At 43.4% G+C, this 27,594-nt stretch overlaps 1 protein-coding gene across 1 annotated transcript in view; it reads right to left on the bottom strand.

Moving 5' to 3' along the window:
* The window catches only part of RGS22 (regulator of G-protein signaling 22), a 95,364-nt gene that overhangs the window by 22,991 nt on the left and 44,779 nt on the right, over positions 1–27,594 (bottom strand). The window contains exons 14-19 of the mRNA XM_015405852.1: positions 24,379–24,480; positions 11,556–11,750; positions 7,567–7,659; positions 4,850–5,016; positions 3,303–3,465; positions 901–1,059 (exon numbers count right to left, since the gene is read on the bottom strand). Coding sequence (XP_015261338.1) covers positions 901–1,059; positions 3,303–3,465; positions 4,850–5,016; positions 7,567–7,659; positions 11,556–11,750; positions 24,379–24,480 — 879 coding nt within the window. The remainder of the gene's footprint in view (positions 1–900; positions 1,060–3,302; positions 3,466–4,849; positions 5,017–7,566; positions 7,660–11,555; positions 11,751–24,378; positions 24,481–27,594) is intronic.

The following is a 27,594-nucleotide window of genomic DNA, read 5'->3' as shown; positions in this document are numbered from 1 at the left end:
AAGCATAGCAAATAATAATTCTTTCATAGAGTCAGGCAAGGGCCTGGCTGATAGCCAGTCCCTGACTTTTGCCTGCTTAGCTATTGTGCGGATGAAGAAGAACTCAGAACCATTCCTAACAGAACAGGCAGCCCCAGATGGGAGAGATTGCGGAGTGGGCAGTGTGAGAAACAGGCGAGGTAGAGTGTTGGGGGAACCCAGCTCATTTTCCTCGGGCTCGTTTTCTTCTCTGCTACTCAGCAACTTCCAGCTTCTATGTGGGGGCTGGATTTCATTTGCGTGCTCCACAGAGGGAGCGACTGTGTACAGAAAGAGGAATTCTGCAGCTAAGATCAAGCTCTCTGCACCCCCAGGCCTCCCACTCCAGGAAACAAGCCAGATGTGGAATCAGACTTCTACTGCCCCTTAAGTCTTCAGTGGCTAACAGAATACCAGGAAGAGGGAAGGTGGGTGGGGGTCAATTAGACCCCCAAAATGCCAAAGTCATCACTTCTCCATGACACTTTTCACGTACGAGCTATTCGACCGTTCTGTCACGGGAGTTTCTGGTCCCAAAAACAATCCACCACCACAAAAAAAAAAAAAAAAAAAAAGCCGCAGGGTGGCCATGCTCTCAAAAACAATTTATTAGGACATAGTGTCAATTCAACTACACAGCTTATTATTAATAATTATACATCCTTTTCTCCAATATCCCTCCCCCTCTGGCTTCCCACAGTGCTCCAACCTCCAGCCCAATTCTTAAGTTTTCTCTATTTTCCCCTTTTTCTTTAATCGTATACTACCGGTAACTCTTCTTCTTAGATTATCTTACAGTTAACTTTCTTCTATTAACCTTAACATTTCAATAACTACCAAAGCAAATTAAATTGTCCTAGGGTGGCCATGCTAAAACATTACCTTCATTTTTTTCTGTGGCCCAGATTCTTCGCTTCTCAGGAACAGTGGCAACCACTTTTTCTCGAGTCTCATCTGGGCGTACTTTTGGATCTCCAGCAGGATCAACGGAGGAACCTGGTCATGAAGTACACTTCCCCAGCCTCCACCTAATTTCATTACCTAAAGAATGCAAACACACCAGCGGACTGGAGAAACTTTGTGCCCGGATAAATAAATAAATAAAACAACCCAGAAAGGTTATGCCTAGGCTGGAGGCTCCTCAGCTTCTGACCCCATGCACGCCCTCTGCGAAAGACGAAGCTGGATTCACCTTATCCTGCAACAGTACACTTTCTCAAAAGTATTTCCAAATAATAGCTCACAATGGTTACAGCTAATGTCACAGTAGTGAAGATATATAATGGAGGAACACTTTTTTTGGTCATTTTTTTTTGCCTTCAGTGGTTTTATTCCAACATTGTACATAACAGAAAGTGCTCAAAAGAATCCTTCATTTCTTTATGGGCTGTACTTTATGTGATTTTTAAAAAATAAATTATATTGATGGTACGTCTTGGCTAAGAGATGTAAACTCATCAGGCGACGGGGAATGTCTTGGCAGTTTTCACACAATATTTTGGCGGGGATTTTCTTAGGGTCCCCTGACTCAAGGCCATAAACGCAAGCCCAATTTCCTCATTCATTTTGGATGTGGTCAAAGTCATCGCATGACTACTTCACCACTGCAATTTCACCTTGTGGCCATTTCTCACCAAGGTCTCTCCACAGAGCGGCAGGTGATATTAACCACATCAGAGATAGCGCTTGAGAATTAAGCCTCCCACTGGCATTCTAAATACCATCGGTCACCAGATGAGGCCAGTTATATGTCAAGGAACTTTACAGACCTCCAAGGACAAGGGCCACAGCCAATCCTCCCCATTTACCAAGTGTGAAATGTTGCTTTGGCTGCAGAAGAACAGATCTCTCCAACCAAAAGAACAATCTAACCAGCTCTGGAGAAATAACACGAAGCCAAGACCTCAGATGACTGGCTAACAAAAGTTTAAGGCAGTGTGTTCTCAAACGTCCTGCCAAGAGAGAACCATTCCCTAATCAACGTATCAGCTAAGGAACCTCTGCCTGTTTGCCACTGAACCCCTGTGCATTCCAGAATGCTCTGAAGTGCATGCTAGGATTCATTTTCAGTTCCCACCCGGGACCTTGTGGGCCTCACTGCTCCAATGCGTGATCAGCGACTGCGTCCTAAAATGCAACCCAACACATCATGGCAACTGTGCATTATAGGGGAATATTCTGATAGGGTCTTTTAACAAAGATCATCTCGTGAGCAGGTGAGCTCCTGAGGAATCCCAGGCTTTTCTGGAATACAACTGTATTACTCACATACAGCCACAACTGTGTAGGATCATGCAGGTCTGGTTCCAGATCTTGGGGGAGGGGCCAGGCAGAGAGTGCCCAGGAGACCCCATCTGCCCAACACTAGCCTCTCCATCTCCCACTTGCATGCCCCCCCTCCTGCCTGTGCATCCTTTCCCCGCTTGCAAGCCCTCCCACTGTCCGTGCTCAGTTGCCTGCCTCACCTGCAGACCCTTTCCCCGACAGCACTGGCTGGTGCAGGCAGCTGGAGGCCCTGGCAGCTGCCCCACCACCTTAGGGTATGCATTACATCGTGGAAAAGGTTTTCCGCTGTGTCCATGCCACAGGTGAAAAACAGGTTATCTAAAGAGGAAGGAGATACGATGCAGAGGCAGAGTACACGCCTTGAGAGCAGAAGGCCTCGGTCCCTAGCAACGCCATCTGAAGAGTCTCGGGGTCAATTCACATGTTACAAAGATAGGTTTTGGAGTTCTGCACCTCCCTGGTGGACATCGGCCTGATTCTAATTAGAACCACATTATGAGGGGAGAGGGTGCTTAAACTCCATGCCATCTTCCTGACCTGAAATGATGGGGAAACCTATGTGTATCTACCAGTGCATGCACGTTTCCCAGTGGGCCAAATAGTGGCTCCTTGGGCTCTTTAAGGTTAGGAAGGCTTAAGAATGGGGGGGGGGTTTAAGCACCCTCTCTGTGTGTACACCACTGCCACAATCTGAATTGGGTCTATGTGTGCCACAGAGTTCTTTGTAACATGTGACTTGGCACATCGAAACAGATGTTGGGAAAGACCTTTCTCTGCCTGGGACCCCGGCTAGCCCCCGTTAAGTTGGAGTCAGCAGTACTGAGCTAGATGGACCAATAATGTGACTCAGCATATAGCAGCTCCAACTGAAAACATAGTACATATTACGCACCGGCTAGCATCTGGCTAACATAAATCTCTCGGTGAGCTTTAAAGCAATGTGAGAACGAACACAGCCGCCATCACCACGTGTGAAGGCTTTAAAAGCAACCACTGACCTGCTCTTGTTCCTCTTTTGTAGCTGGACTGTCGGGTCCAAAGAAATACTTTTTATGTAGATATTTATTTTTAATCTCCTTAGATTTGTCTTCTCTTTGCTTTTTGTCCTTGTGGAGCATCCTCCTGAACTGCTCGATGTCGATCCAGCACATGAGGTCGGTGCTGCAAAGAAACCAAAGAAAAAAATTTGGTGCTGCCATTTTGAACAAATTAAGGTTTTAACCCAAACAAACAGCCACGATAACTGGGGGAGTTGTGAGTGTGCAGCAAGCAGTTCACCACATAGGCACGCCGGAGGACGGCGTGCGATCTTGTGCGGTGAAAGTAACCCGATCCGCGTGGCAAGCAGATGCACACTGACTGTTCACCGCATGGAAACAGACACCACCTGGAATGAACTAAAGAGGCCTCTACAGCTGTAAAATGTCCACTGGGCTTTAATTGCCCATAAGGAGAAACTCATGTCCCACTATATTTCTGGAATGAATGCTGAGGCTGAGAAGGAGGCCCTTCCATGACAACAGTAGCTGCCCAAAATTCATGAATCCTTTGGTCCAATCCCACAGCTGTCACCTCAGCTCACATGCACCCCTCCAGCCTGAACTGATAGTGTAAGCTCCTTGGGGCAAGGATCTGTCATTACTTCCCATCTTTAGTGGGGAAAGGCTCTGTCTAACTTACATTATTTCCCATCATTTACACTAAAAAAACCTATATAAAAATAAAACTATAGGCCTGACCTGGATAGCCCAGGCTAACCCAATCCTGTCAGATATTAGAAGCTAAGCAGGGTTGGCCCTGGTCAGTATTTGGATGGGGGACCACCAGAGAATACCAGGGCTGTTACACATAGGAAGGCAATGGCAAACCACCTGTGAACATCTCTTGCCTGAAAGCCCCACAGGGGTCACTGTAAGTTAGCTGTGGAGGGTGACATTCACTCTTCAGTACAAGATGGGTCAAGGGAACAGGAGCTACACATGTCCCACGAGATGCTCCCCAACCTCCCATGTACTGCCACACCACCTGTTGTAGACTGCGCGGCAGCTGTGGTGTACACGAGATGCATTCCAAAACCTGCTGTGGTAAGTAGGATAGGAAGGAAGGGCTTTTTGGACTGAGTGATGCAGCTGTTTGGGACAGCAGAATGTCTTGGGCCAAAACCCCTCTTATTTTTTTTCTTATATTTTCAGCCTGAAGAGTGGAATAAATCACATCTCTTCCATTGATGGGAATGGAATATGTTTAGCAAACAGGCCAGAAAGGAGGGGCAGATGCTCCATGTTTGCTCTGGATAAGTTGGACTCTGGAGCGGAGAACACATCTGTGTCAGTGTGGCATTCCTTCTTCACCACTGAGACCCATTAGCGAACACAGAGCTTCACGAAACAGCTGGGCGACCCTTGCTGATAAAAGAAAAAAAATCCCTGCTTCTCTGCCCCTATCTCATTCTGAAAGAAGAAATATACGGTGAGATAGAAATATCAGTAACACAAACTTATCTCAGCACAACAAGACAAGGTCCAGGCTAGCGCAGAGGAAATACCTTGCAGAGTGTTGGTCGAGGAAGGATCGGAACTGTTCCAAATCCAATCTGTTGCGTGTCAAGTCGGCAAGCCTGTATGACCCAACTTCTTCAGGGGCTTCACTTGGAAGCTCTGGGCTTTTAGCAGAATCAAGATACGCTGGGGCCTTCTTTTCAACAGCCAATTCCTAATGAAAGAATTGTGTGAGGCAATCTAGATAAAATGAGTAACCCTTTTTGTAAACCCTGCCCATACCGCTTCTTCCTACAGATTGCTGGCACATTCTATGCTTTTACAGAACTGTCTTTCAGGGCCAAACTTAAAGCAGAGGTCACAAGTACAAAGATCTAGGACAGGGAACACTCTGCCAAGAGCTGCTGCTGCACAACTCCCTGACATGGCTTAAGGGACTCAGATGACTAACGAACAGGAGAGAAAATGTGTCGAAATTCAAAGCATTCTGGTCCCTGAGATGGGTCATAATATGCCTTAAAAAAGCTTTTTAGTTCTAGCCCCCATCTTTAGAGACCAAGAAAGAAGGAGAATCAATCAGATCAGATATTTATAGCATTATCACTTTGAATCAACAACATATAATTCAACGGCATTTCTTAAGGCATGTACATGCCCATGTGAAGGCCACAGATAGCCAACATTCTTGAAGGACTGCCAGGTCTCCAGCTATATTTTTTTAAACTACTGGTGTTGCGCACGGCACAAATTCACTTCCGGTTCCCCCTGGAAGTGACATCATGTCATGTGCAATGCCAGCGTCCCCACCCTTCCATCTCCCACCAGCCGCCAATCATTGGCTGCTAACAAAAGGCATAACTGTAAAGCCACATCAAAATTTGAGTCCAGTGGCACCTTTAAGACCAACAACGAAAGCTTATACCCAGAGTTAAACTCTGTTCTGTTCCTGCTTCAGACCAACACAGCTTCCCACCTGAATGTAAGTCATATCAGCAGACAGCTGCCTGAAAGGCAGAATTTAAATATCATAAATGAATAAAACAATTGAAAACAAAGAAAACAAGGAATTTCAAAACAGAGAACTGCAAACCTGCAAGTGTGTTACAGGCTAGGCTGCTTCAATCACTATTCTGAGAATACTACAGCTCAGAGTTCAGACTAAAGCAGGGACTCTTCCTAGAAAGCAGTTCTCAGGCAGAGTACCTGCTTTGTATGATGAACAGATCAGATTTGGGCCTCTAACAAAGATCTTAAAAGCCCAGGCAGGGCCACGTGGGAGCATGCTGCCCTTCAGGCATCCTAATTCCAAACCATCTATTTAGGACTTTGTATTGTACTTCTTTACAGAGCTTTGTACAATTCTGTTTACCCCAGGAATATTGTAAAGCTGGGGGAAAAGACAACCAATCAAGCACAACCAGCCAGATGGCTCGAGCACATTCCCTAAGATAAAACACATGGGGAAGAGCTTTGTCCTCTGTACGCTGTTTGTTGACCCTCCAAGGCAATCGGTTGGTTGGTCATGTTGGCCTGATCAAGCAGAGCACCTCTTATATTCTTACAGAGTTTGGTGTTTTTTCGGTTTAGAAAATGACTCAAGGTGGACATTATGTAAACCATTTCTTTTACTTTCCTATAATAGTAGAACTCGGGATCACCCAATAAAATCGGTGGGCAGAAGATTCAAGACAGTCAAAAGGAAGAGGTTCTGCACACAACACCTACTTAACTTATGGAAGTTGCTGCCACAAGATTTTCCAGTGGCCACTGACATAGAAGCCTTCAAAAAGGGGATTAGATAGATTCATGGAAGACTGGGCCATTGGAACTGTTATTAGCTATGTTGACGAAGTGGAGACAATGTAATTCAAAACACCAGTTACTACAGTGGGCAACAAATGAGCGAGACTTTGGCTTCTATGCCCAAACTCAGGGGTCCCCAACCTTTTTCAGCCCATGGACACCTTCAGAAATTTAGCACAAGGTGATGGGAGCAACCACAAAATGGCTGCCACAAGGGGCGGAGCCAGCCACAAAACGTAAGGCAGTGAAGTCATGCATAACTCTAATAGTAACTTCTTCAGCATTTCAAGCAAAAGCTCTGTTTCATGGCATAGCTTTTAAAATGAACATATTGTTCAAAAATATTTTCTTGCATACACCTTCAAGTCACACAGTGACTAGATCCTTGTGCACAAAAAAAATCTGCACTGCCAACCAGCTCTCTGGTGGCCAATCAGCAGTCTTGCTAAGCAAAAGCCCTACCTAACCCCGCCCACCACCTAAAAAAGCTTGGCGGGCACCAGGAAAGCTGTCCACAGGTGCCATGGTCTCCTCGGGCACCACATTGGAGACCTCTGTCCGAACCTGTAAAGCTTCCTAGGGGGATCTGATTGATCACTGTAGGACACAGGATACAGGGCTATACGTGGCATACTGGGTCTGATCCAGCAGGGATCTTCTTAGGTTCTTATGCCTGACAACAAAATGGCAGCCAGTGAATTTCTTTAATACTGACCAGATTATGCCCCCCCCGGCCTTTGCATTAAAGGCCTTCAAGCAGCTGTTATGCTGTAGTTTGTCTAAACTGCGTCTTCATAACTGTCCCTTAAAAACCAGCGATGCTGAGCAGTGGTCTGTAAAGTTCTACAAGTTCCTCAGAATATGGCCACTATTAAGACACAGAAGTGTTAACCTCCTGGTGTGCTCGGCAAGAGGGAGAGAAAGAAAAGAGTTTGTTTTTGTTAATAGGTGCTTGTCTTACCTCATCCTTCTTGGAAATGCTCTCCTCATGCAAAGCCTGCAGCTTTCTAAAGTACACTGAGTCCAGCTGTCGAGTTTCTTCCACCAGCTCCACCTAATAAAAATAATATCTTATGTCATCCACACAGCACACATTATAGAAAGAGAGATGAAGGGGGCAGGAGCGGCAGCCTGCCAGTGACAGTGGGTAGAAAAGAAAGACCTTTGCCAATAACAAGACAGATGTTTAGAAGGCATATCTCTGGAAGCTGCATCCCTGGAGTAGATGATTCAAGCAGAAGATTTGCTGAAATGGCTGAACCAAAATTTCCTCTCGAAGTGGAACAGATTCTTCATTTCGGGGGGGGGAGGGGAGTCATGTACAATACGGAAAGGAAACGTTGCAGAGACACTAAGGCTTTGCGCAAACTGAACAGATAAAAACTTGTGTTCAGAAGGAACCTCTAATAATTTAATATAAACTGAGCCAACTTTTATGTTTGAAGTTAAAGAAAAGAAAGTAGAGGGGGAGCTCTCCTGAATCTAACATCAGTGAAAAGAACACGGATCAATTTTAATTTTGCACTGTCTGTCAAATTAACCCTTTCTCCATATGTCCCCCCAAGAGCGCTACGATCGGGGTCGCAGCACCTATTGATGGTTCCCGGCCCCAAGGACATCAAGCTGGCTGCAACCAGGGCCAGGGCTTTTTTGGCGGCGGCTCCTGTCTGGTGGAACGAGCTCCCAGAGCAGGTTCGGGCCCTGCGGGACCTGGCGCAGTTCCGCAGGGCTTGCAAGACGGAGCTCTTCCGCCAGGCCTTTGTATAGGAGCTGCCGCCGTCACTGTACCACCACCGAGCTGCCATCTTCGCCGGTGGATTAGATCTGGAGGTGAGCCAGCCCTGGGCAAACGTCCAGACGCGTAGGTAACCAAAGAATGCATGCTGTCAGGTTAGGTTAATGAATGAACCCATCTTGGATTGAGAACAATTTTTAACATCAAGAACACCGCACTTTACTTAATGATTGTTTTTATTGTGTAATGATTGTTTTATGATGTTTTAACTGTTGTTATGGCAATTGCCTTTGTTGTAGCCGCCCTGAGCCTGCTGGGGAGGGCGGGGTATAAATCTAACAAATAAATAAATGAATAAGTGATGCTTAGGAGATGCACATCAATTGCAGTGGGGGGCAAGATATTTATTTTTATTATATTAATATCATGCCTTTCTTCCATGGAGCACAAGGCAACATGTGTAAGGATCCCAAGAATCCTCCCATTCAACCTGCTTAATTTCAGCAAGGTTGCTGTTTCACACACCTTCCTACCATGCACTAAAGTTAGAACAAACATGGCACTTCAGGACAAAACCCTTCTTCAACATTACCTGTAAATGCCACTGTATGTCCAATGAATACCTAGCATGCATGAAAATATTAGAATTAACTTGAAGATGGCATCCAACTAGGAGCAGATGTTGACAACTTATCAAAAAACTGCTCCTCTATGCCGTGCTGAGAAGATTCAGCTCACCCTAACTGGAGCAGCGGATGGAACTTCATGCACAGCAGCCAGGAAGTAAACCCAATAGCTGAGAATGGCTGGGGACAGAAGCGGCACCACGGACATTGTCTGCAATCCTGCAGGTTGATGTTCAGTCATGGGACTTTTCTCCCCAAGACATTTTGCAGCCAAAGCAGCTTTCAGAAGCTGCAATCAGTATCAAAAGTTCAAACAATGGGTAGAGAGAAGTCATGTTTTTACCAGACAGGTCTTTTTGTTATGAAAACTGCCCCTTCCAGCAGCATTTTGCCCTACATGGGAATGAGTACCTGTATCCTTCTGCAGTGATTTTGTTGAGAAAATATGACCTGCAGGGAAAGTTTTTTGGGAAAGAGATAAGCTCCTCTTCCCAACCCAGCATCAACTTTCTATCTAAACTGTAACCTCACACAGCTGTTTAAGGTTAATAAGAAGAAACAACAACAGCAATTGTGTGCCATCAAGTCAAAACTGACTTCTGGCGACCCCAGGACCACCGGGTTTTCAGTGCAAGAGATAAGCGGAGGTAGTTTGCCATTGCCTTCCTCTGCATAGCAAAGACAAAATATTGACATGTGATGTTGGGTTCCAACTTTTTCTCTTCTTGGACTCCTGGCCAGCGTCTTCCCACTTTTTCCTTCCTCCGTCTCCATTCCTCTCTTCTTGACCTAAGCCCTATTAGCTTTATAAAGGCAACCAAACATCCTCATCCTGTCCTTGGCTTATTTAGCCTTTGCCAAAACATACACACACACACAGCCTCTTTCTATCTTTCATGTTATACTAGCCAGTTAAACTAAGGGCTGGAGTTTTCTCTTTTCTGATTTGTTCCACTAACGGAAGCGTTTTCCTCCAGCAGAAGGGGCCCTCCCCTGACACAAGACACTCTTCCTAGTGATTTTTTGTTTTAACTTGGGGATTGTAGAGATCCAGGAAGTTCCATTTCTGGACTTAGGGTGCTCCTGCAGGCTTCAGTCTGATCAGAGTTCTTGACATTAGACAATGCAATTGGAGGCTAAATGTTGGCTTTTCAAGCTACATACTCTGCACCAATGATGTCTCTAACCATGTACTGGATGGCTGTGTCCCCAGTTCCCCTAACAATAAATAATGACAAGCTACACAGTGTAGGGGAAGGCCAAGTGACCATATATGTGTTGAGCTCACCCTATCATTCCACCACATATTGGAGGCCATACAAACTAGTTGGTCTTAACCTTACAAAATGGAGGCATTGGAAAACAGATGACATCACTAAAAGGCCAGTTTTGGAACATCTGATGACCACAGAGTCTGCATTTGTGGGAGGAGAGTAGTAAAATATATTCCCTGCTTCATGAGGTTAGCCAGGAGTTTGTGATGACTTTACTATTTGCTTGTATGTTCCATATATGAATATATTCAGAAATAAAATCTGGCCTAGATGCTCCCTGGAACTAAATACTAGTCTTCACTTGCTGGTAGAGATGAAGATGTAAGTCCTAAGGGTTACCTCTTTTGCCTCTACACCAAAATACTTTATCAGAAATGGAAAGCATAACAGACAGACTTAACAAAATAACAGTGATTCATTGTAATGTAGGATTCAGTGCAAAGTGGTTTCCGATCTTAACATTCTTAGAAACTGAGGGACATATTCCCTCATCCTGGTCTGAATATATGAAATGGTTCTGATGACAAAGCCTTAACAAATGTAAGAAATAGATTATTTTCAAGGATTGACTCATTGAAATTGTAGTCTTTATTTACAAAATGGATAGATGATTGTTTGTGTTTTCCGATAAACAAGATATTAACCCTCTATAGATTTCTCTTCTGAATAGCTCATACAGATCCAATTTTGTGAATAACCATTGAATTTGGTATATCCAGGTGGTAACTTATACTTATGCATATTGATGTTTTGGTATATTCTTGCTTTAAAGTACAGATGTACCCTTCAAAACTGTATTTTTACAAAAAAGTGAAGTTATATTATATACTCGTACTGTTTGTTAAATTTGTCAATACTTCAATAAAAAATTTTAAATAAATAAAAAAAGAAATATAGCTGACTGTTATAATGGAAAGTAATTACTTTCTTGTTTTATGGAATGATTACAATTGTGGTGGTTGTTGTTTTTATTAAACAGTTATGTCTTAATTACAGGCTCAACAATAAATTCTGAATCGAAAATAGCTAAACACAGGCTTTGAACTTTTTGTTGGGTATTTGGTGAAAAGCAAAGGACTGATACATTTGGACATTCTCCTTGCATGGTTCAACACTACAATTCTAAGAAGAAGTATACCCTTCCCGGCTTATTCAATGGACAGACAGATGCAACTTTCCTTAGGACTGCACTGCAAATGACCTCAAAATTCAGGGACTTACTATGCAATAATTGACACATCCAGAGGACTGATGAAGAAGTCACATCAATGGAGCTTCCACCCATCTTACCTGACATCATCTACTCTACAATTACCTTTTCATATGTAGCTCTGTCTTGTTCTAACATCTTCATCCATGGAACCAAAAGAAGGCTGAGGATATACTCTTCTGCTGGATCAAAAAGATCTTCAAATGGTGGCTCGATTTTCTGATAAATCAAATCTTTCTTAATCTGATGTAGTCCAATATCCATACTGGCAGAAGGAGCAATATAATTGGCGTAAAGGAACTGGTTAAGTAGAAGAAAAGCAAACAGTTGCTTAACAGTCTGTCCCATAGTGAATATATACATTGAAGAAAGGGGGGGGGGAGATGCATTCTGTGCTTTATCAGCTTTAGTTTTCTATTCTTAATTATTCCAAATCACAGGATCCACTGCAGATGCTTTTGTTCACACACACACACTGCTTATGAAAATGTCTGTTTTCATCCTCAAGCAATCCTTAGCGGTGGCTCACAAGTGAATGGTCATAGCTTGAGGACCACAGCAACAAGTGCTGAAGTGCACGAATGAGCCATGCCACGGACAAAACTGTCACGACACACTTCTCATCATGCAAACACAATGATTTTTGATGGAGGCCGTGGGCCGCACATCTAAGCCTGGTGAACTTCATATACATCAAAATGAAGTCAGAATGAGGTGACAGAGTATGAAGGTGACAAAGTAGACCAGGGGTCCCCAACATGGTGCCCATGGGGGCTGTGGTGCCCCCAACACCTTTCCTGTTGCCCACCAAGTGCTTTTAGAAAGTGGGTGGGGCTAGGGGAGGCTTTTGATCAGCACGGCTTCTGATTGGCCACTGGAGATTTGATTGGCTGTACTGGTTTTCAAAGAAGTTGCTTTGGCAGCGGCTGCCACCACAGCACAAGGATCTTCACTGTGTGAATGAAGGGAAGCTGTGGCACCCATTTTTTGGCTGGCTCTACCTCCTGCAGCAGCCATTTTGTGTCTGCGCCCAGCACACTGTGTCAGAATTCCAAAAGTGCCTGCAGGCTCAAAAAGGCTGGGGAGTCCTGGAGTGGGCTGTAACACTTTAGACTGGAAAAGATGAAACACTAGCACAATAAAGAACAGGCTCATCCAGAATCTCCCTGTTGAGTTAGCTTTTTTTTTTTTTTTAAACTTGCGAAGAGTTCTTTCATATCCCAAAGCATTATAAGTGCCTTTCCTTCTTCCTGAAGTGGTACACTGGTTTGTTTTAATAGCAGTTTTGCAAATTATGTTGCTGTTGAAGTTTTTAAGTGTCCCATTAGGGAACGCCTAGTCTTCTATATGGAGGAAGGAAGGAAGGAAGGAAGGAAGGAAGGAAGGAAGGAAGGAAGGAAGGAAGGAAGGAAGGACGGACGGGGCTATAAGAGGGACAGAAGAATAAAACTGAACGTTAAGAATCCTGCCTTGTGTTGACTCCTTGTCTGCATTAAACTACAAAATACAGTCTAGTTTACAACCTCAGTTTGCCATATCATTCTATTACATGTATTGATATCAGACTGCCAAATCTGGTTTGGGAAATTTCTGGAGATTTGGGTGGTGGAGCCTGGGAAGGGTAGGGTTTGTTGTCAGGAAGGACGTCAACAGGGTATAATGCCACAGAGTTGTCACACCCCACCTCTGCCCCCTGCTGGTCGTGTCCCGACACCGTGGCGCGGGGGCCCTGGAATGCTTCATGTTGCAGTCTTCTCCAAAGGTGGGGGGGGGCTTGGGAACACAGTTGGACTCAGACTAGCAGGCCAGGCTGTGGCGAGTTACCTCACTCACCCTGCTGGGTTCTGCTTGCCAGGGGCTTCCTGTGTCTTTCCCCTGTCCTGTGGGGAAACTGGTCTGGTCCTGTTTGGGCCTGGAGAGCCCTGTGTGGTTGCTGGGGTCTGTGATGGTGCCAGGGGTGTCGGAGCGAGGGCTGGCCATGCCTGTGGCAGGACACAAGTCCATCCTCCAAAGCAACCATTTTCTCCAGGGGAACTGAGCTCTGTAAATTTAGCAATCAGTTGTAATATTGCAAGACCTCCAGGAGCTAACTGGAAGCTGGAGACTCTAACTCACTATAGCTGTGAAGTGCATGGGAACCTGACTGGTTTCCAATGATGATCAAAATAGCACTTTAAGGGAAGGGTCAGTGAGATCACGCTCACTGTCCTGGCCTCTACACATCCATCTGATCTTTTGACAAAGCCTACATGCACATAACTTGCACACACACAAACCTTGTACAGAAGAGAAAGCGAATTAAATCGATACAGAGCTAAAAGGAACCATATTGGATCAAATGTACGACATCTCCTAGCTGCCTTAAGAGATTGTAAGGTAAACTGAAAGTGAGCAGATACAGCTCTGATTAGGCGCAGAATGGTACCAAACCTAGGAATTTATATGGAAGGATCCTAAATGCTAATAAGGGCAAGCTTACGTCACCTTTTAATGTGGTCCAAGCTTTTTACATGTAAGAAGTTAGGCTAGCAAAGGCCAGATATTAATCAATACAACATCTCTAAAAAAAACCCCTGCTTTTCTTAGAAAAGGATTAGCCATTTTATTCAGGCTGAGGAAGGCAGCTTCAAAGCGAAACTGATTGGCCTCCAATGACTCATAAACCCACACATAAGGCCTGAGAATGGGAAAGGATGAAAGGAAGGGGGGGGGAGTTTTCCTTGCTGGAAATGTTCTCTCACTGAATTGTGTTTTTAGTGGCTCAGTTATCATCTTCTTGTTTTACACACTGGGAAAGCAGCAGGCGCTTGCATGGCCGTTGAGCTTAGGCCTTCTATAGAACAATGTCTGGCTTGATGGCTCTCCGCAGGCAGCAGTGTTCTCTTACACTCCACCAGCCATATGGGAGCTGCTGGAAAGGCTACTGAATTTAAACAACTTTCTCGTACATTTCTATGCAGCTAGGCCCCAGTAGCACAAAGTGGGTACACGCGTAGCCATACCTACCCACTACCTCACTCATTCAAGTACAACTGAATCGGAGTTCCGAAGGAGCTGAGTTTTGTCTGAGCTAGAAACGGGCCTTTATAATTTTCCTTTTATGTGGATTTGGGAACCACCTGAGAGTACACCATAAATCACCAGTGGCCTTTTAGACCACAACTAAAGAACAGATGGGAATACAACAATAATACAGTTGGAGGGTCCCCTTCTATAGGGCCATGGCCTCTGGAACATACTCTTGATTTATAAGGGGAAACTTCAGGGGCATCCAGGTTGACAAGGATGATAGATGGCACCATCTCGCCAAGGGGCTGCTTTCTGAGATCCCTACACTGAACATGTTCATTAGGTGCTGTGGGGCCCCAAGCTATTTCTTCAAATAGTTGCGCCATGTTCTTGGCTCAGTTAGAGCCAAGACTTGGTGGCAGAAAGTGACATCAAGTTGCAGCCGACTTATGGTGACTCCCCCACCATGAGGTTTTCAAGGCAAGAGGTGAACAGAGATGCCTGCCTCTACGTAGCAAACCTGGAATTCCTTAGTGGACTCCCATCCAAGTACTAACCAGGGCCAACCTTGCTTAGCTTCTGAGATCTGATGAGATTGGGCTATCCTGATCCACTGTAGTGGCAAAAAGGGAAGTATAAATAATAAGCTTCTCTTTCATTATCAAGCAACCACAGCTAGCACATATACACCTGGTAATAAGAAGCTGGACTTTTAGGACAGGGATCTTGGGTTCTAAGCAAGCTAGAATTCCAGCACCATTTCGCTTTAGAAATTAACAACTGGCCTATTTCTGTTCTCCTTACAGAAAGATGGGCCAAGCAGTATGTCTAGAGCTCCCAGCTATCCTCTATGGCAGACTCTGCCAGTTTAGCATACTGCAATGGCAAGATGCCATGGAAGAGGCAAGGCTATGCATCAACAGTTAACTAAACTCCCACACTTGTCCTGTTCTCACTTTCTCGTAAGTAAATAGCCATTAGCAGAGGAACAGCCATTCTGGATCTGTTCCAGGGCATGTTGGCTTGGAAGTTCAAAAGCTGAAGTGTGGTAAAGGCCTGCTCAGACATGTGTGTGCCTAGTTACAGCAGGATAAAAGGCAACCCAGGGCACCATCAAACTAAACATAACTACTTTAAAGCCTCATTGATCTCAATGCTAGAGTCAAGCACATATGTTAAGAATATGCTGGACTGTGCCCACACCATGCGACTCGCAACACGTACGTAACAGTGGTAAATCAGTGGGGGGAAAATATCAAACCACTGAGCCATGGGGCGGGGGTACACAACTCAGTTACATGGACCAGAATCAACCTAGAATAGGAAGATACCGTGAAAGTATGTGATATCACCAAGCTCTGCCCCGTCATATCATCTGGGTGTGCCCCATGAATTTCACAGTTTAGAATGCTGGGAAACTGGCAACACTTGGGTTCAAGCAGACAAGACAAAAATAGTCTGTTTCATTCCATCCGTAACATGGATGCTGCCTTCAGTCTCCATTTGCATTGGGGTTGTGCAGGGAAGGTGAGGGACCTTTCAACCAGCTCTCCCACTAGGAGGGGACTCTACCAGTCAATTTCATTTATGAAATAAATAAGTGAATAATGATACATGCAAAACCATCCATAAAGCACAGCAAAGGAGAAAGAGACCCAGCATGATGTAGTGGTCAGAGTATCAGACTAGGATCTGTGAGAGCCGAGTTCAGTTCCCCACTCTGCCATGGAAACTTGCTGAGTGGCTTTGGACCAGTCACACAGTGTCAAGCCTAACCAGCCTGTCAGGGTTGTTGTGAGGATTAAATGAAGGAGAGGAGACTAAGTTACTTTTGCTCCCCATTAGGGAGAAATGGAAGGTATCAATCACGTAAGTAAATAAATTCTCCTGGCGTTACAGCACAAAAAAGTAATCTCTAGGCTTGGATAGGCAGCCTGAATAACCCAGAGTAGCTCGAGATTGTCAGAATTTGCAAGCTTGTAAGAGTTTGGAAGTCTGGCCATGGTCAATACTTGAACAGGAGACTACCAAGGAAGACCAGGTTTGCTGTGCAGAGGAAGGCAAAGACACCTTGGTTCATCACTTGTCTTGAAAACCCATGAGGGGTCACCATAAGTCGGTTGTGACTTAACAGTACTCAATCATATTAATTTAGAGTTGGGTCTATCACCTGCTCTCAGCACAAGGAGAAGTGGAGTGTGATGGGTGTCCAGGATCTGAATGCAGACCCCCCACACACACGGCCATACACTGAGCGCCCCTGCCATGGGATAAAAGTGACACATGAAATCATCTTTTTTGCATACTGTTTTAGCAGAGGGACATAAAAGTCACTTCTTTAAATCTGTAGGATCTCATAAGAATTCTGGCAACTACTCTCAGTTGTTCTGTTTTAACACAATGCATGTAACTGACAACAGCTTTTAAGAGAGCTGGGAGTGATACAAGCATGATGTACACCCCTGCTTCTTTTATCCCACTGTCACCTCTGGGCCACAGTGGTTTGCAACTCTACAAAGAGCTGCAAAACCCATGAACAGAGATGGAAGTGGAATGAAACACATGAGGACAAAAATCACACTGCTTTCAAGTCTCTTTATGCTCACAGTCACAAAGATGAGTTTAAAACATACAATGACGAAAATTCGCAGTGCAGTTTTTAATGGGGAAGAAAGTTACTCTCTTTCTGTATTAAAGGTTGCTTCCTGCCCTATTGGTACATTCCAGATGTCTGATGGAGTAGCAAATCTCCTAAATGACCCTTGTATATGACAGTGCTCCAAAGAATTAAAGTATAATACTGTCCATTACATGAAAAAGAAACTTTCAACTGAGTGTCTATAAATTGCTAGAAAGTTCAAACAAAAGTCACAGTACATGTTATAGCTCAAGTATACCAGACTTTCATTTATTCAGCAATTTTCTTTCCTTCAGTAAAAAGAAGAATGCATTTCCCTATATTACCTCTATATATTTCAATATAATATAAAATGTATTAAAGTTAGAGATGGGCCTAAAGCAAACTCCAGATGTTGACTCTGCTCAGGGTCTGCATCTTTATATAATTTATAAAGGCAAAATCTGGAGATACTAAATCCAATTCCTCCCCCCCCATTCCAAAACCAGTTTAATATGGAGGCATTAAATCCTGATTCTAGTTGGATAAATTGACATTGTCTTGCTCAGTAAAGCCAGAAATGGTCCTCAAGTCTGTATTTTCTAACTCCAAAATAGCAGAAAGTATTGTTGATCATTAAGTGTTACAGAATTTAGGTGGGACAGAGTAAAAACACATGTTTAGACATCAGAAAGTTAAATCACATACACTATACACACTACTTAGATTGTTGGTATTGTTCCCGTGTAACTTACTTTGTGCATGCCGAAACAAGGTAGCTCTTCCTATCTAATCCGTCTCTGTTATAACAGCAGTATTTTTATAACATTCTTCCATTCCTCCCATAGCTAGGGTTCTTCCCCCCCTCCCATAGTCAGTTGCCACATGTGTTTGTTGTTTTCCTTTTCCAATCCATTTTACACTTTAGCATATGTACTCAGAACAAAATAACCACATACATTCTTTTCATAATGCACACAGTGACACACCTCCTGGAATGTGTTGTTGTTACTTTAGCATATCAACAAGCTATAACAGAAATACCTAAGAAATGAGAAATGCTAAAGAGTAATCACATTGAATTCTTCTTTTTCAGTGGCACAATGAGCAAAGGCAGGGTAAAAGAAAGATGTTGGATACAAACCACCGTGATGTTCTCCCAAGTAAGTCCCCATGGGAGCTTACATGGGACTTCTTCACGTCTATTATATTTGCACAAGGTAACAAGAAGAGGGAGGGAGGTTTGGGGAACATCTTGCCAGCTGCATAACATCCAGGTGAGAGAGAGAGTGCGACTCCTTCCTATCTGTGGATATAAAAATGTGGGCAGAGCTACAGGCATGAGCCTTTTGGTGTGAGCCAAAGGGCTTTTGGCCCTTGACCCATCATGGCTTGTAGTCAGCAGCCATTGTGTGGACCACCCCGGAAAACTGGAAAATATGTGCAAGGCCTATTCACACAACAATAACAATGATTGTACAGGGCTCTGATGAAGCAGTACCGCTTCAGAGAGAAAACAGGAGAGGCCAGTCTACGATGTCCAGGTCTCAAGGTTTCTAGTTTAAAGGTCCCAACATAAATAGTAGCATATTGTTACAATTACCCAATCATTATTTTGTTAGCCAGAAAGCTGGTTTCTAGACTGGGGAGCTGCAAAGGTTGTAGGGGATCTGCCACCTTGAGGGAGTACCTGTTTGCTTCCACTTATGCTCTCCTTGTATATTTGTAAATAAAGCACTATTACAAAGGCAACACATGACTCCAGTACACTCTCACACACTGAAAGGAAATAAAACACAGAAGTGCTCGCCTAGAATTCGTCGCTTAGAGAACAGGGGAGCAACTGACATTAAGGTTTGCCAGGACTCTTCGATTTTAAAAAAAGTGAGCCCTGAAGTAGCTGAAAGTCTGCATCAAAATTAGATAATAATTTTGTATAATTTAGATTCTTTGAGCAGATTTACATAGATGTGCATAATTTATTCCGCTTCTTAAAGATAGGAGCACACTATGGGGCTATGAATGCTATGAGGCTGCATCTCTTGACTACTGAAAATCATACTCCTCTGGCTTCTGAAATTTGACCCAGACCGACCTTGTCCATACACTTTTAATTGTACCTTCACCAACAGTCAAGAGACTAGAAATTTGCATTTTAGGAAATGACACTAGAACATCCCAGATGACTGAATTCTGTATCCAATACCATTTGTTCTGTGATAGAATCAGAAAGCTGCAACAATCACTCAGTGGTGCATATAAATACCGAACATGTTAATGCAGAAACAACAACATGCGGCAAGAACCTCCTTGTCTGCTCTGTAATCAGAATATGCCCGTTCCTTTTTGTGCCAAAGCTAAATGTTGAATTTGGAAAAGCACAATAGACATAACAGGACACCCCTCCCTTTATCAGATGCAGCTTGAGTCTTACCCATGTTCCAATGAATTTTTTTTTTTAAATACCTGTGTGGCTATTAAAAAAAAACTTCAAGCACGATCTCAAAATTTACTGCACATGTGTTGATTTGTCATGTCACATTTTTGGCTGTTAGTTGTGCTAATGGAACAGTTTCACATATTGCATTTTGATGTATTTGCTTTTAATGATTGTGCAGATATCACTTTTTGCAATTTCCTACTTATACTCCTTGGGCAATGCTCTGCTGTCACCACCAGGCTCAGCCTGGAAATAAGATTAAAAAGGGAGAACAGACTGGAGAAAAGTCGTAGCCTACTTAAGGGGTTGCGTTGATCTTGGTAGGACTACTCCACTGTAACTGAGGGCAAACAACTTCCCCTATGGTCCCCACTGAATGTCATAACACAAGCCATGAGCAAGAAGTCTCCCCCCCTGAATAGGCCCCAACTATGTCAATTTCAATTAGCACTGAAATTGCACTAAGGATGACATATCTAGTTTATATGACTTTTTTAAAAGGTCTACACAAACAAATGAAGGACAGGTCTCTCAACAGTGATGATGGCTAAACAGAACCTCCATGTATAGAAGCAGCATAACACCAAATACCAGCTGCTGGAGGGGAAACACTAGGCAAAAACCCACTTCTTAACGCCTTGCTTACTGTCTGTTGTTGGAAACCCCACACCAGACTAGATGGATCTTGAGGACAGAAAGTTTGATCTATGAACAAAAAATCCCTTCCATCCATGGGAATGGCAGGAAATCTTCTGTGGGATCCAACTCCATATATCAATGGAGTCGGAATTAAAATATGGGTTTTAATTAGTACCTCAGGGAATATTTATAAAGCAGACTTGTTAACCCATTTCCTAGCTCCATTGAATTCTGGGAGTTCTTGCTCTAAGGAGGGCTAAACATCTCTTACAAACGATTCTCAGCATCTCTATCAAGGTACAGTTCCTATTTTAGGGAACTCATAGCAGTTAAACTGGTATTAAATCAGTTTAACTGGGTAGTGCATATACTTCCTCAATCATTATTTGCTTTCCTGACCCCAGGAGCATTCAGCAAACTGTCCCAAGCATGTACTGTGTTACCTTTGAGTCATGGACAGGGCTCAACATACGCTAAACAATTAACTGAATGTTTCTTTCTTCAGGGAACAGACCAAGGCTCCCCTGGACTGCATTAAAGATGGGGTTGGAAGTAAATTTTCAGCACGAAGGGAAGTTCCAGGCTTTCAGACATTTTTGCTCCTACTTTTTCTTGGGAATTTTTCATCACATGCCAACATAATATTTGAACATTTTGTCCCGAAATAAACGTATCTATGTCAATCAACATGTGCATTTGCCTCTGTTGTGGCAGGATATCCTATGTAAAGGATTCAACTGTTTTTAATGAACTTTTTAATATATAAAAAACACACTTGGAAAATTGCATTCAAGAGCTAAGAGTTCCCCAGATATGGGTTACTAGGCATTCCTAGGAAGGAAATCACTGACTTTGTATGTTTAAAAAACCTAGGACCTCTGTGGTACACTGTGTTTTAAATCACAATGCAAAAGGCCACAGTCAAGATCTGTTTACTATTAAGGCATAAATAATTGGTGTTAAGTATTTCAGAGTATGCAGTTTTACTAAGAACTTAAGAAGTACACCTAAGAATTCACCCAACCCAGGATTTTGCAATAAAGTAGTTTTGGCACAATGTGTTTTTGTTCATAAAACAATGTGCTGGTAGGAATGGCCAGTTAAAGAAATCAAAGTATTTATTTAAATTGTGTGTGTGTGTGAGTGAGTGAGATGACAGAGAAAGCACAAAAGAGTAGTTCAGCTACTAGCTATTTATTTATTCAGTTCATTTATAGACTTGCCTTTCTCATGAAGACTTAAGGTGGATTACAAAATACAGAAAACAATTCACTCAGACAGCGTAAAATATCTAATAAATAAACAATAGGAATAGGATTACAGAATTACTTGGCTGCCAGAAAGGGGAGAATGAGAAGAAGCCGGAAGCAAGCCTAAGAGTTGTGTTCTAGGACAAACATGATATTTAGCAGATTATAAAGAAGGGTAGGACCTATATCCTTGTCTGACTAATTTTTATGTTTGCTGCCCCTCAAAGGAAATTCTTGCTTTCTACATTTGACATTGTACATTAGTAGATCAATAGGAATTGGCCATCAGTTCACTGATAGAAAACAATCAACCTGTTCCTGCCTTTCCTGCTTTTAAGGGACATTTTTAGTTTTTCTGCATATCATAGACTTACAGCCCAGTCCTAGGAAGAGTTACACTGTTCTCGGCTCATTGACTTCAATGGACTTAGAAGGGTGTTACTGCTCAGGACTGCACCGTCTGTGACTCAGTGTTCCACTTTACATAATGGTTGTTTAGGATATCACAGCAGTGATACAGGGTTACTTTAAAAAAAATATTTCCACCTAGATATATGCAAAATATATGCAACGTATCTGAACTGCAATAATCTACAAAAGAAAGAGGAATGCAAGTGTTCCCTTTGGGAAGAAAAGTGACATAGAAATGCCCTATTAAGTAAAATACAGAACACCAGAAATGTGGTTTTCTCACCTAATATAACCACTGCATATTTTCTGCCTTGTTTTGTATCTATGTATTTATTTTAAAGGTTTGTGTGTGTCCCATGGCAGATAAACAAAAGGGTGCCACTTCATTCCAGCATCCATAACTGTGGGAAACCCGACCCCCTGTCATCCACCCTTCACCCAGGACCTGGAGCAGTCACACTCCTTTGCAGAGCTACCCATGCTGTTGTCATTTTGCCCCACAGGGAATTCAGTTCTTCCAGCTCTTCAGCCCCAGCCCCGTGCCGTTGTGTTGTTTTACCAGGAATCTTTGCTCTTAGACTCAAAAGTTATCCTCCAAATGATATCCTATTTTGTATTCAGCTTACTGACTGACTGGATGGTTCTACTGCACTTGCAATCTGCCTCGAGTACCAGTGAGAAAGGTGGACTGTCAATCAAAATCAGTAAATAAGGCGGCTGATAATTAAAAACAAATTTAAAATGATGCATTCGAAAAGGCAGCAGCGTACACTCAAAGTAGCGGTGGCATCTAAAAAACCCCAGTATTGTTTGTGATAAATGGTAAAAATAAATGAGAATACCCACAGAGGGCATGTGACAGTTGTAGTCAGTCTTAAAGGGAGGGTTCTTCAAAGAGCAAGCATGTCTTCCTGAGCTGTAGCTGCAGAACAATGCTGGAGGCTGCAGTGAGCAAGTTGACAGCCAACCCCCCCCCCCAATAGACGTCAGTGATCATTTTGAGGAGTCTGGGGATGGGGGACCTCAACCAGTACTAAGCTGAACAGTGACACCTTCAGAAATACCAGTAGTCCTTAGCGCTGCAAGAAATGCAGCACTGATCTCTAGGTGAGGGAATCACAATCAACTATAATAGGGGCAGTTTCAGGGTCTAGCAGAGTCATATTAGGGACGTTCCATGGACTATTCACTGCAGAAGTGTTGGTGCACTGACAAGGCAACAACATCTCAAATCTGGCCCTCAGAAGCTGAAGCAATATACATTCTTTGCACCTGGTCTCAGGAAAGTCCCTTGGTCATGGTGCTTTCCCTTGCCTCGTGTTTTTAATTATGCCTTCTATTTGCTTTTCTTGCAGAGGCATCTGGTACAATGCCATTGGTAATTTTTCCAGGATGGGCAAAACCAATCTCCAAAGGAACTGTATTTATCACCTGCACAAGATTTCCACATTACAAAGTCCTTGTGTCCCCCTCATGTCTGCTCCATTCCTGTCTATCAGATATGTGCTGGGCGTTCCATGCGCTATAACTACATTCCCAGGTGTGCATGAGTCCAGTTTGGATTGGAACGATGCCACATTTGGTCTCCCCTGAAACACACACACATGCACTGTTTTCCCTACCTGAAACAGCCCCAGAGAGCCACTATTTGCAAGTTATATTGGCTACACATAAATTTCTCTAATGGGGGGGAAAAGAAGACCCTTGGGGCCACTGCAGGTCAGGAAAGCATTGTGGAAAGGAAAAGCTTAAGCCCATCTCAAAGCACACAGTGGTCCCAATACGAATCAGACCTCTGCACCACAGAGAATTACGTTCAGACTATGGAATTCCCAGCACACGTCAGACTGAAATGACCTGGCAGACTTGTGGGGGGTATGAGGCCTTTGCAGTGTGAAAATCAGTTCTAAGAAATTCTCAAATGGCGTGTGTATAGTTGTTAGCAGACAATTCAACATTTTAATCAATATCTTCGAATGTTTTGTGTAAATTATTCATCTCATAGTAAAGGAAATATTCTTTCTGCCTGATCAGTCTATGGACTGATATTTTACTTGGGCCTCTGCCATCTTCCTGGCCCTGTTATGTAACACAAGCAAGGGCAAATTCCACCCTAGAAGTGCCAACCCATTCAGTTCCTATTTCTGATCTGAACAGCCCTCTAGAGTGGGACAAGATGCAAACGGCGCTACGTACCTTTTACTGACTGAATTGAATTTTTGTTACAAGATGGAAAAATAGAATTTATAAAACCTAGTAACAATTCCACCCCTCTAGTTAAATAAAAACATTATGGATATGAAAAATAAGAGGATGCTTGTTCCAAATAACAAAGAGCAGAGGCAACAAAGCAAACATGTATGTGCACGATGTAAAGTTGGGTGTGTGTGTGAAATGACTGAAATTGGAAAAGAGATCCCAAGGAAAAACGTGCCTGGTGAATGTTTAAATCACCTCTCTTACTTCATGGAAACCATTTAAAGTTTCTTTTGTGGAGCACGTTCCCTAAAGCAATTTTCCTTGGGGTTATAGAATCTTGTAATAGGACTTTATAAGACTTACTTGAGCTTGCTTGCATAATTTGTAAGGATGAAGGGTTTCTTGGTAGAAAAGATGATGATAATCCTGCAGGTCAAACCAAAAGTACGTGCTGTTCTTCCATTGCTACAGATGGGGAGGGAGAAGAAAAGTTAAAGCTATCCAGTTTTCAGATTTTTTAAAAAAGTTTGAATTTCCAGTGTGAGTAATTGCTTAGCTCCTTGAGGGTCACTGTAAATCACACTTCATTTAAAATATCTTGACTCATGTGTTCGATACTGGCAGGAAGACAGCATGTGTAAAGATGCTGCCACTGTAATACATTCTGTATCTTTTATGGCATCCCTTTTGCACATAATTGGCTATTAAAATTGTTAACATGTGAAGATTAACCACATTTGGATGGCATTAAGCCAGTAGTTCATAATGCACAACTAAAATTTACGCTGTGTTGGGAGGACAGCATTTTTTTTTTAAATTTCAGCAATCGCTGAGATCATTAGATGTTTTCATCCTGACTTATCATTACTTTTTTATTACACATCTCTCAACCACCCCTCACTACAGCAGTTGCACAGAACTAAATACTTCCAGAGGGATACAGCACTTCCTGGACCCCATTACTTCAGAAGCTCTCCTACAAAAATCAAGAGATTCTATTTTCAAATTTTAAACAAGCACCCGGGTGTGAGGGTTAGGCACTCAAGACAGAACATTTCAGCCACTCAAAAGTGAGGCAAACGTCCATTTTTACCATTAAGAGTGCACATCGCGTAGAATTCTTGGGCGATTCCTTAGCAGTTCTGCGTGTTAGCTAGATCCTATCATAGCTAGATGTAATCCAGAGAAATTAATTGAACTAATGTGGTCTAAATTGCCCCCTGAAGCTGCTTTGAGCTCCACAGGTATGTATGTGTGTGTAGAGTGTTGTCGAGTCGCTGCCAACTTATGCCGATCCCTCATGAGGTATTCAAGGCAAGAGACATTCAGAGGTGGTTTGCCATTGCCTATCTCTGCAACCTTGGGCTTCCTTGACGGTCTCCCATCCAAGTACAAGCCCAGGCCAACCCTGCTTAGGTTCTGAGATCTGATGAGATCAGGCTAGCCTGGGCTATCCAGCTCCATGGGAGACAAAAAAGAAAAAGACAGAATACAGCATCTCTCGTCCTTGGACCACAATGGAACTAACAGTACCTTCGGGATGGATGGGTGTCATATATATCAGGAAACAGAAAGGCAGAGAAGGGTTAAACACCCCAGTGGTGCTTCTACAATCAAATCAGCTAATTCCACAATCAGACCCGTATGGATGCTTTGAAGCCAAAACAGAAAAGGTAAAAATCCTAGTCATGGATTTTCCAAGTCATTATTAGTATGACCTTTAATGCAACACGTATTGCCACCCAAGTGGCGCTCTTCTCATGGTGCCCCCACTGGCTCCCAAGTGGGCTGCAGAGGCACCCTGCCATCCACGGTGGACCTGGTGGCAGAAGCATGGGTCTGGGAAGAGACGACAGGAGCAAGCCATGGCTATCACCTTGTCCCACGCACTACCCTCTGCGAAGATAGCATTCCAAGTGGCAACTCAGTTGGTGAACTAGCTCTGCTCTCTCTTACTTGGAAGCAAGATCCATTGAAATCAATGAGACACACTTCCAACTTAGTAACTGAAATACCAGCAAGGCAAGTCATCTCTCTGTTCACATTCCGCCCATCCCAAAAACAGAATCTTCTGCAGCAGTTCTGAACAAAGACTCCAAGTGATTAATCACTTCATCCTGTTTTTGCCACATGCATCCCACTGTGAAACTCATCCTGGTTGATTTCAGAGAAGGAATGTGGTTGTGTTTTCCAAAACCCCAAAGAGATCCCTTTGAAAAAATGAATTAAACGCTAGTGGTTTCTTCATATTTTTAATCTGACAAGGATCGAGGTAGTTAATTGCCTCTGAAAATGAATATCCCCCCCACCCTTCACGCACAAGTAGATTTATCTTGACAGGAAGTGACGTTCAAGTGGGGGGAAGAGGAAAGAGGAAATTTCTACACACCACCTTGAGACTAGTCAGTTTCAAATTCTTTGAAAGCCCTCATACCAGAGTCATGGCATGGCATATACAGGAAATGGGAAACCATGGCATCATCACCAGTGATGGCACAGGCACTAGCCAACAGATGCAGGTGACACTTGTGCAATCACATTTCCCATAGTACTCTGATTTCTAAGGGCTTTGCTAGCTGGTGGAAGAATATTTTTCTAACAACAGCTACCTGTTCGAACATCAGGGAGATGTGTTACACCCGAAAGAAGAAAGCCTTCATTGACAGAATACATCTGGATCTTATTGAAACAATGAGTGATAATGACACATCTGATGGATTACAAACTGGAAGGGCACTTTGATTATTGTAATAGAGGAGTCACTTTTAGGGCTTCATACAAGGCCTATTTCCCCCCAAGATACATGGATTAAATTCTCAGGAGTCTTAGTCATTAAACCTTCCTTTTCCAATCACTTCCTTTTCAGCAACATTCAGGTCCAGTTTTCCAGCCAAGCCAAGCCAAGTGATTGCTTAGGGAAGTACAAGAAAGAAAGGTGTTGATGTCCCATAGAGACTCAGCTTTTTTACGACCATTGATGGTACAGGAGGTAATCTGTATTGCCACTTGCTCAGTCTATACTGAGGGCCAAACAACACGGTAACACATGGCTCAACTAAGAATGCCGGTTGTGAGTTCCCCGTGGCAATTTAGAAGCACAGGGGCCTAATTCTAGCTGGGACTGTGGTACAGAGGAAGAGAAGGGGCTCCTCCCCCTACCACCAACCTTTTTTGTGGCCCAACCATGTTCCCAATCTGAATCAGGTCCCTGTTAGGGGTGTGCATTTCGAAACCCCGAACTGAAAAAATTCCCGGGAAAAAAATTTAGTTTTTTTTTTTTGGGGGGGGGGCTTTCGGGATCCCGAAATGGCTGTTGCAAGCCTTTTCGGATATCCAGGGGGGAAACCCGGAAAAAATTGGGTTTTGGGGGTTTTTTTTGCTTTTTCGGCATTGCCGAAAAACGGCATTCGGCAGCTTCAAACTTTAAAGGGCGGCAGGGAAACCCTGTTTTCCTGCTGTTTTCCCCTCTTTCCCGCCTTTAGCTCCTGTTTTCAGGAGGGAGGGGGGAAGAGGGAACTAGATAGCCAATCACTGCAATGCATTTGCAAATGCACTGCAGTTTGCGAAACGTTGGAACTT

This window comes from Gekko japonicus, unplaced genomic scaffold (genome assembly GCF_001447785.1).
Source record: "Gekko japonicus isolate JY-2015 unplaced genomic scaffold, Gekko_japonicus_V1.1 scaffold232, whole genome shotgun sequence".
Lineage (NCBI taxonomy): Eukaryota > Metazoa > Chordata > Lepidosauria > Squamata > Gekkonidae > Gekko > Gekko japonicus.
This window is presented reverse-complemented; position numbering and strand designations above follow the sequence as displayed.